The sequence below is a fragment of the Palaemon carinicauda genome, chromosome 10 (genome assembly GCF_036898095.1).
Source record: "Palaemon carinicauda isolate YSFRI2023 chromosome 10, ASM3689809v2, whole genome shotgun sequence".
In the NCBI taxonomy this organism is placed as follows: domain Eukaryota; kingdom Metazoa; phylum Arthropoda; class Malacostraca; order Decapoda; family Palaemonidae; genus Palaemon; species Palaemon carinicauda.
In genome coordinates this window covers 11459183-11469812 of record NC_090734.1, presented here as the reverse complement: position 1 = coordinate 11469812, position 10630 = coordinate 11459183, and the positions used below count along the sequence as shown (strand labels likewise).

General features: G+C 38.3%; 1 protein-coding gene across 1 annotated transcript; it reads left to right on the top strand.

Moving 5' to 3' along the window:
• The first annotated feature begins 445 nt into the window (after positions 1-445).
• Positions 446-1877, top strand: LOC137647850 (uncharacterized). Its single transcript, XM_068380806.1, has 2 exons — positions 446-561; positions 1421-1877. Exons 1-2 carry the CDS (start codon positions 446-448, stop codon positions 1875-1877), a joined length of 573 nt encoding a protein of 190 aa, XP_068236907.1.
• Positions 1878-10630: the final 8753 nt, after the last annotated feature.

Sequence of the window (10630 nt, the reverse complement as noted above, 5' to 3'; positions counted from 1 at the left end):
TATTAATATGAAGAGAAAATTATGATAAAATAATATATATATATATATATATATATACATACATATATATATATCTATATGTTCATATATATATATATATATATATACACACACACACATATATATATATATATATATGAACAAATATATATATATATATATATATATTTATATATATATATATATATATATCACCTCAATGAGAAGGTAGCAGCCGTTCAGAACTTCTACAAGCCCTCGACCGTCACAGCAATGCAAGAATTCTTACGCATGATCAACTATTATCACTGTTTTCTGCCAGCCATTGCCGCCACTGTTGCTCCCCTCTACGCCTCCCTCAAGGACAAGCCAAAAGGCCAGGAGTGGGGTCCTCTTTAAGAAGCGGCCTTCTGCAACGCAAAGAATGCCCTACCAACCGCTGCTGCTCTCACTTTTCCCATCCCATATGCCCCTCTCCGTCTCTCCACTGATACCAGCGACGTCATTATTGGTGCAGTACCCGAACAAGTGGTCAACGGCTCGCCCTGCTCATTGTCCTTCTTCAGCAGAAAACTGTCCAAGGCAAAATCGGGTTATTCTACCTTCGATCGCAAATTGCTGGCGGTGTACTTGGCTGTCCATCACTTTTGCCATTTCTTAGAGTGGTATGCCCTTCATCATTCGCACAGAGTACATGCCTCTGGTTCACGCCTTCACTCAACAGTCTGACTCCTAGTCTACCCGTCAACGACGACATCTCTCCGCCGTGGCTGAATACAATTGCACCCTTTAATACTTCCCTGGGAAAATGAATCCCGTTCCCGATGCCCTGTCAAGAATCACGTTGGCAGTCGTTCAACTGGGATTGGATTACAACGCCCTGGCTGAAGCCCAACGGCAGGATCTAGATTATCAAGCATTTAGGACATCCTGCACATCTCTCCGTTGGGAAGACTTCCCCCTCAACGACTCCAACACTACCCTCCTCTGTGACGTCAGTACTGATACACCGCGACCGTGGATTCCTGCTCCAATGCGCCAACAGGTGTTTGATATCATTTACGGCCTTTCACATCCCTCGTGCCGTTCTACTGCACAGCTGCTGAAGATGAAATTCATTTGGCACAGCATTGCTAAGGATGCTAAGGAGTAGGTCTGCGCCTTTACTTTTTTGCTAAACTCCCAAAGTTCATCGACACACGAATTCAGGAGTGGGCACCTTTCCTCAGCCTCAGCGTCGTTTTGCCCACATTCACGTCGATATCGTAGGCCCCCTACCCACATCACAAGAACATCGTTACCCGTTTACCGTCATTGACCGCTCCACTCGTTGGCCTGAAGCCATTCCCATGGAAACTGCAATATCCGCCTCATGTACATTTGACTTACTCTCAGGATGGATATTAAGATTTGGTATCCTTGAGTATATTACTTCTGACAGGGGTACCACTTTCACCTCTCAATTGTGGACATCATTAGCGAATCTCCTGGGCATCACCCTACATCAGAGAACTACCTGCAACTCCGCTGCCAATGAAGTGGTTGAACGTTTTCATCGCACCTTCAAGCAAGCTATGAGATCTTGCTTCAAGGACTCCATCTGGTTTACTCAGCTTCCCTGGGTCCTCCTGGGACTAAGGACCCTTCCTAAAGTTGCCCTGGACATCTCGGCAGCCGAAATGGTGCATGGTGACCTGTTGGTCATTCCTGTCGAATTTTTTCCTTCTGCAACCTCCAACGACGATCTCCGGTGCATACGTCACGTCGTGGGAAAATTTACTTCATGCCGCCAGACTTACAAGCCCACAGCAAAGCATCACATACCGAAAGACGTGCATTCTGCAACACACGTCTTCCTACGTAACGACACAAGCAAGCCACCGTTAATGTCCCCTTAAACAGTCCCTTTCCTTGATATCTGATGCAATCTGGAAGCATTCCTAATAAACATTTGTGGCAAAGAAGACTGGGTCTCCATTGATCGTCTAAAACCTGCTTATCTCCTGCCAGATGACCCGCCCATAGTTAGCGTCTCCAGATCAGAGTGCCCTATACAACATGTACAGTATGTCATTTTAGGGGGGGGGGGAGCCATGTACCACCTGTGTATCACACGTTCGTAAATAGTGACGACATTTATCTTTTTTGTATATATTATCCTTTGTATCTTCGCTCTCCCCTCGCACTGACAGCAATTTGTGTTAACCTGTCAGCCTACTTCTTTATTAACTATTAACAAAACAGGTTGCCCGTTGGACAAGAATTAGCATGTTGTATATTGTGACGTCCTTACCGGGACCTATCGTGTATATATACTGGATGTTCTGTAATAAAGGAACTCAGTTGCTTTCATCTCGCCTTTGACTCACAACCTACTCCTGGCCTGTCACACAGATTTCAAACCATATTTTTAAATGATCTCCGAGAAGATTCTATTGGTTGAACAATGGAAATACTCTTCACAGTGAAGGCTGCGTATCTAAAAACTTGAAATGCAGAAACATTTTTAAGTTATGAAATTACTTAATATGCAATAATGAATGAAAAAAAAAATGTAACACCAATCCTGCGTTGACTATCTACACTGGACCATGTCCATGCGAACTGGACCAAGGTCTCGTTCACTGGAACGCCGCCATGGCGCCCATAGGTACTACACTGTGGCCATGTGCACTGGACTCAAGTCATATGTACTGGACTGTGGCCATGGGCACTAGACCTTAGCCATGTACACTAGACCATGGCACTTCACAATGGATCATGGACATGAAGAACCGACATCCCTTTTCGTTTAATAAAGTAGTATAATTATTTATTTGTATATTGTGGAAAAGGTTTTTATCCTTACCTGCGTAGAAGTACCTGAAGTGAATGGTCTCAACTCCTGATATTCTTTTATACATATCGCAAACAAATAACCTCAAATCTCTGTCTGAATTCACATATGATTTTTTCTACTTTGAATGGATATGTCCACAAGTGAAAGCCATGGATAAAACACAGAGGGAATATGCTCACGTCTAAAGGTCTACACTTCTGAACTGCACAAATTATGTTTAGATTTCAAGGGATGTATATATATATATATATATATATACAGAGAGAGAGAGAGAGAGAGAGAGAGAGAGAGAGAGAGAGATGATATGCTATTCAATGTTTCTAGCAGTGGAGAGATGGAGATAGGGAGTAATAAGCAAGGAATAAGAAGATAAGTCCGGAGCAAAATGGTGCTAAAAGACAGAGAGAGAGAGAGAGAGAGAGAGAGAGAGAGAGAGAGAGCCTTACCTTACTTTACCTTATTGCTTTATTCTATATTTGGATTCGCCCAGGTCCCTCAGTGTGAGGCACCTCGTATATCCACCAGAGTTGATAATGCATCTTCCGGTGTATTTTGCATCTTCCAGTCTTGGATGGTCTGGGATGCATCTTAGGTATTTATCGAGCTTATTCTTAAACACATCTACGCTCACTCCTGATATGTTTCTTAGATGAGCTAGCAGTGCATTGAATAGTCGCTGCATTATCGATGCTGGTGCGTAGTGGATTAATGTCCTGTGCGCCTTCCGTAGTATTCTTGGTATAGTTTTGGGCACTATTTTAGCTCCATAATGTTTTCAGTAATTCCTTGGATTGCTTCCATGCTATTATTATCATGTAGCATTCTCTTCTCCTATCTAGACTGTATAGTTTTAAAAATTGCAGTCTTTCCCAGTAGTCAAGGTCTTTAACATCTTCTATTCTAGCAGTATAGGACCTTTTTACAATCCCTATTTGTGCAATATCCTTTTGGTAGTGTGGGTACCATATCACATTGCAGTACTTAAGTGTACTACGTACATAAGCTTTGTAAAGCATAATCATGTGTTCACCTTTCTTTGTTTTGAAGTGTCAGAATATTATTCCCATTTTAGCCAATAGTGTTGCTGTTTGGTCGTTGCGTAACATATTCCTGTTTAATATTACACCGAGGTCTTTAATTGTTTCCTTGTTTGTGATTGTCTCGTTATTAGGTCCCTTGTATGCACATACCATTCCTTCTCTGTTTCCGTAATTTATCGACTCAAATTTACCGGAGTTAGATACCATCATATTTATCTGCGCCCATTCATATATTTTGTTTAGATCTCTTTGTAGTGAGTTCCTATCTTTATCACAAGTAATTTCTCTACTTATTCTTGTGTCATCGGCAAAACTTCTCACTACAGAGTTTTTAACATTACAGTCTATGTCTGAGATCATAATAACAAATAGCAATGCAGCTAATACCGTACCCTGTGGCACGCCAGATATTACCTGAGCTTCATCTGATTTCTCGTCATTTGCAACCACTATCTGTTTTCTGGTTCGCAGAAATTCTATTACCCATTTTCTTATCTTTACCACAATATTATGCTCTCTCTTTTTTTCTCTAATATATTATGGTCTACCTTGTCAAAGGGTTTTGCAAAATCTAGATAGATCACATCTGTGTCTTTCTCATTTATCATATTTTTGTATGTTTTCATAGTGTGCTATCAGTTGGGTTTGTGTACTTTTTCCGGGCACAAAACCTTGTTGACCTATATCAAATAAACGGGGTTTGAGCGTAGCGAAAAATCTATTTTTGGGTGAGATTGCTATGATGTCCTGATGGAAGGTTTCTTCAGTAGCTTCCTAATGGTATATATGACTACAGTAGATATTCCCAGAGAATTAAACCAAAGTTTTCACAGTATTCTAACTTCCGGCGCGAGTACCCATAAGGTTTCCCTTTAGGATATTGTATAATCAAAGGGGAAGTGTGCTTGACACGCCAAATAGCTATCTGCACCCCACATAGCATTTACGCTACGAGGGGGAAGTGTGGCAAGTATCAGGAGGAGCCTTTACAAAACTCTCCTCCTGCGTTACTGTTACGATACCTAGCGATGTAAAAGAACGGCCACCATAGCTGGCCGCTATCTTGGTTTACGTCATATCCGTCCGCTTCATTCCTGTTTCTGTAGCGTTCCCGAGCAGTGTGTTTTCCCAGTGTTCGCTATTTAATTGCATCATGTCGCAATCTTCAGCCTCGCCTTCTTCTGGAAAGTTGAGTACCATATTCTTGTATTGTATAAATAAGCTCCAGCCGTAAAGTAACGACGTTTTATCTTTAATTCTTGTGTTTTTTGGCTGAGCTGTGCCCCGACCGGAGGCGTCATGTTTCGAAGCTGTTGCTCGCCTCGCATGCTTTATTTAGTTAGCCAGAGCAACCTTCCCGGTCTTATAACTAATAACTTCATTAGCTATTTAGTCTTCATTGCTAGGAGTTGGTTATAATATGCGTTAGTATTCGTTTAGGCAACTATGTTAGCCTACCCTATGCTAGATTGCTAGCCTAGCCCCTAGGCTCGATAGCCTTGTGTTCATGTTTACTTATATCAAATAAATTATTTTTAACCAAATGATTCATTATTTTCTTTTTTTTTACCCTTTCATGCACTTTCATAATATGTGATGTTAGACTAACAGGTCTATAATTGCTTGACTCTAGTCTTGATCCAGTTTTGAGAATAGGGGTTATAAAAGCTAATTTAATTTAACATATATCTCGCTCATATCTACACTTTGTCTTAGCTGTATTGCAAGTGGCTTCGCGATAGTGTGTGCAGTTTTTATTTTAACAAAATTGCTGGAAGTCCATTTGGTCCGGCCGCTGATCCATTTTTAATTCGCTTATAGCCTGCACAATATCTGAGAAAGAGAGAGAGAGAGAGAGAGAGAGAGAGAGAGAGAGAGAGAGAGAAAGATGTACATTTTCTGAATTCTGTTGAATGCTACTCGTGCCAACATTTGCATAAGCAGCAAGAAGAGATTGTTATAATATATCAAATAGTTTTTTTATCTGGTTATCGCTTGGGGAACAGACCATTTGTTCTCTCTGCAGTTCCAACAATTTGCGTAGTTCAGTACTTCTTCAGCCTTGAATAAGGCTTTATTTGTTTCTTTTCGTGATATATTTGTGTTTAATGTCTATTATTATTATTATTATTATTATTATTATTATTATTATTATTATTATTATTATTATTATTGTTGTTTTGTTAACTTTTATAATTTTATTATTATTATTTCATTATTATTATCATAAATATTAAAAATATAATGATTATTATTTATTGTTATCAGTATTGTTATCATTAAGCACCACAAACTCAAGGGAAAACATATCAATGTATAAAATGAAAACAGAGTAAAGAGGAAATAAACAGTAGCAAAAAGTGCCAAAATTTGCAATTAGACAATTTCATCTGTTGTATATCTAGTCAGCTACAATCAAAGTAACGCGCCCCGGGAGTGAGATTCACACGGTATTTTTACCACTGACAGTTTAAAACTCCGAATGATATTCAGTTTCCAAACTAAATAACTGGTATTGGGTTACACAATTTACAAAAACACTTGTTTTCCTATCATACGGAGAAAATTAATCTTTTTGAAAAACTACCGTTTTTCACGGTGTTTTTTAGCAATGCAGAGTGCAAAAATTTTGTGTTTATATAACAAGAGACAATTGACCGCGAAGGTTTGGAGATCAGTTTCCTGGCCGGAACAGCAACATTCGTCTAAAGTTGTCAAGGAAAGAGAGTATGAGCAAATGGAATATTTAAATCCAAAGCCTGCCTTGATCTGATTCTAATTGGAACGTGTACTCTGCCTTCAAGATCAAATTTCATTTATATTACGCGTTATTTTCGATAGAAATATTCAATACATTTCCAAAATAAGATGATTCCAGAAAAGGACAAAAGATATTCCAATCCCTGAACGTTACCATGATAATTCCAAAAGGGTTGTGGTGGCCTAAAGGAAACTTCCTTGCCTGGTGAACTCCAGAATGGGGTTCGAGTCCCGTTCAAACTCGTTAGTTCCTTAAGTAGCTGTAACCTCCCCATCCTTATGGGCTGAGGATGGAGGGATTTGGGAGCCTATAGCTCTACCTGCTGAGTCAGAAGTAGCCATTGACTGCCTCTCCCTTCTCCTATCTTGGGAGGAGAGGTAGTTTGGGCGCTGATTATAAGTATATGTGGTCAGTCTCTAAGTCAATGCCGCTGTCCCTTGCTCTGCCATTCATGAGCGGCCTTGAAAATTCAAGTAGAAGACTTGCATAAAAACTATTGTAAAGTATCAGGTGATAGTATCAATATACAATGCACCATAATGAACAATTACTTGAAGGTAATGGATGAAATACTTCGTGTAAACAAAGGGAGACAACTTGGAAGGAGAAGGGCTGAATCCGAGTGTAATGAAATGTCTTCATTTGAAATGCAAATCGCGTGAATAACCTTGGAAGCTCGAAAGGTTTTCTGGGAAATTTAAACTCTCACACGAGGTTATCATAGCTATTATGAGACTGTCATCTATTTCAGAAATACAAAGGAATTATTTATTCGATTGTTACCTTGTTAGTATTTCTCTCTGTTTTACAAATGTGTGGATGATTATATTTGGCTTTTTGTTTCTTTGTCGTTATTGCTAATATGTAAACATCTCAAAAGGGACATTAATCGTATCACTGGTATTGTTTATTAATTCAGCATAGGAAGAAAAAAAATTGAGTGTATATATATATATATATATATATATACTTATATATATATATATATATATATATACATACATATATATATATATATATATGTATATATATATATATATATATACACTTCTATTTCCGACCTAATTTGGATCAAGGAAATTATTCATTTATAATATTTTACGCATGAAAAAAAAACCTCTATTACTACACACCAATATAGTATATATAAATTTATAAATATATCTATTTAAGTTACAAAGTTTTGCCTAGACTACTGTTCAGAAAATTCTCTTACACAGGATATCATTTGTCGTTAATCAAAGGCTCTGATCATTGGATCTCATTGGACGTCATCGAAAGTAATTGATCATGAACGTGAGGTTTGTGAGTCTCAATTGAGAGACAAAATCTTCATCATATTAAAATTAGCCTAACTTTCTCTCTCTCCTTTTCCACGCACGCCCATATTCCACCCCACCCACATTCCCACTCCACCCACACACCTGAAAAAAAATCTGAAGTATTCCTACCATGATCATCAGCCTTTGTTGAGCCAAGCGAATCTTGCATAGATTTTCCTTCAGAAAGACTTGCCATTCTCTTAAGGATTTGCACCAAACCTGCATTTATAAGAGTTTAACTAATAATATGTAATACAGATGATCATGGGCATTGCTATAGTATAATATAAAGATTCCTAAAATCGTTCTGCCTTCTGTAACTATTAACTTCCTCCTTTCATTTAATTAAAGGTTTTGCAAATGATGTGAAATTTCGGAATTATTGTAGTCTGATATTTTGTAATAATGATAAGGGGATGTTTACAGGCTTTTAAGATAACGATATGGATTGAGCGTATTATTTATCTTTCTCAGTTGATATTCCCTTCTAACATTTGCTCTCCTTTTCTCATAATCGTCTATTTTCTCTAAATAAAACAATTTTGTAAACCAACGTGATCATGTGCGAAGTCCGACACGTTTATGGAGATGACAAAGTGATATTCAGACATGCATACATCCATCCATACATACATACATACATACATACAATGTTAAGTTACAAGGAAGAGACGCATAACAAGACAGTTCTGGTAATTAAAGAAATATGAAGAAACATATTCTGTTGAAGAGGAAAAGAGGAAAGTGTATGGGTGAAAATTCCTACAAAATCGTTTAGCTTTAACCAACAATATAGCTTATAACATTTGTATAACTGAAATTAACAGGATTCAATTTCACTGCCAGCCAATTAGATGGAAAATTGCTTCGGTCGCTAATGGCTTTGCAGATTCCAAGTTATGATATTTAAAATAAATGGTGCTCGAAATTCTGTTGAAAGGAAAATATAACAAAGTAAATGTTTATGATCAGTAGAGTTTTTCCAAACTGAATGTAGGCCATTGGGAGTAATCATTGCTGGAAAATATAAACCAAATATGTATAACCATATTAAATTAAAAATAAATGTTAACTTCGGTTAATTGAAGTTTTTTTTCTTTTTTTTTTATCGCTCCTTGAATGAAATTACAAATATATAAAATTTACATTGCATGATATTTCCAACTCTGAAAGAAATCTTAATTAGTTCAAACAATTCCAATTGATTTTACCTGGTTTAACCAACTTTTCTCTCACTTCTTTTACACTTTCAATTGGTGTATACATAAGCAAATTCCCACTCTACCAAAGGGAAAAAAACGAATATAAAATTTGAGTATATAGCAATTGATTTGCCAAACAGCATTTGGATAATAATTTCAGCACTTGCTTAAGAAAGCCAAGTTTCCTTACTCATGGGTTGTTGTGGCCCAATTGGTAAAGTCTCTGCCTGGTGTTTGCCAGACGGGTGTTCGAGTGCCGCTCAGACTGGTTAGTGCCTTTAGTGCCTGTAACCTTAATATCCTTTTGAGCTTTGGTTTGGGTGGTTTGGGGAAGCCTATAGGTTTATCTGCTGAGTCATCAGCAGCTATTGCCTGGCCCTCCCTGGTCCCACCATGGGTGGAGAGAGGGCTTGGGCGCTGATCATATGTATATATGGTCAGTCTCTATGGGATTGTCCTATTTGATAGTACATTGTCACAGTCCCTTGCCGCTACCACTTAGGAACGAGCTTTAAACCTTTAAATCTTTCTCTACGGGTTAAGGAGGGAGTTTCTTTCAAACAAAGTGTAATCTTGGTATCTATGCTTCTAATCCCCAATTTAAATCCAAAGTGTAACACATTGCATGTTTTGGAATCTGTCACCGATTCTATCGACTCAAAATTCTCTAAAAACAATATATATAAAATATTAGTTTCTTTCGAAACGAAGAGGACTAAACTTCCCAATAGGCCCATGGTGGTCGTTGATTATTAAATTCATTAATACTGAGAAGTCACAATTGACTTATTTACACATACTACATTTATAACCAGTTTTGGTGAGACCTTTATTAATTACGAATCGTTATTGTTAATTTTTATTTTTTCTATTGATATCATTTATTTTGAATTGTAAAAAAGAGATAAAAAAAAATAACGCTAGTAGAAAGACTGACAAAAACGATTTATGTTCATATCTTAAGAAACAAAAAAAAAAACGTAAACAAAATATGTTTTGTTATTTAAAAAGAAAAACCCCAACCCCACCCACACATTCCCACCCACACCCCACCTCCAACGTTACCCACCCATTCCCACTCCACCAACACCACAGCTCTAACTCCACCCACACCCTCACCCCAGCTCCATCTGATCTCATCCATATCCTCACTCCACTAATACCTCATCTCACCCGTTATCCCAATAAACCTATATTTCCACCTCCTCACCCATATCTACATCCCACTCTTACTTCACCCACACCTTACCCATGCACATCCCCACCCACCCTTCACCCAAACTATATTCCCACCTAATCTTTACCCCATTCAACCCTCATCCCCCATATTCCTCCCACCACTCACCCACCCATATTCCACCCACCACTCCCCACACCCATATTCTACCCACCCGTCACTCCACCCATATTCCACCCACCCCTCACCTCACCCATATCCCCACTCCACCAGCAAGATAAAAAAAGAGAATATATTTACTATCAAGTTC

Excerpts from the sequence above, each read along its gene's own strand:
- LOC137647850 (XM_068380806.1), top strand. The coding sequence starts at position 446 with ATGCCCCTCTCCGTCTCTCCACTGATACCAGCGACGTCATTATTGGTG. Across the intron at positions 562-1,420 it reads TCAGCAGAAAACTGTCCAAG|GGGTACCACTTTCACCTCTC; the intron begins GCAAAATCGGGT and ends TACTTCTGACAG.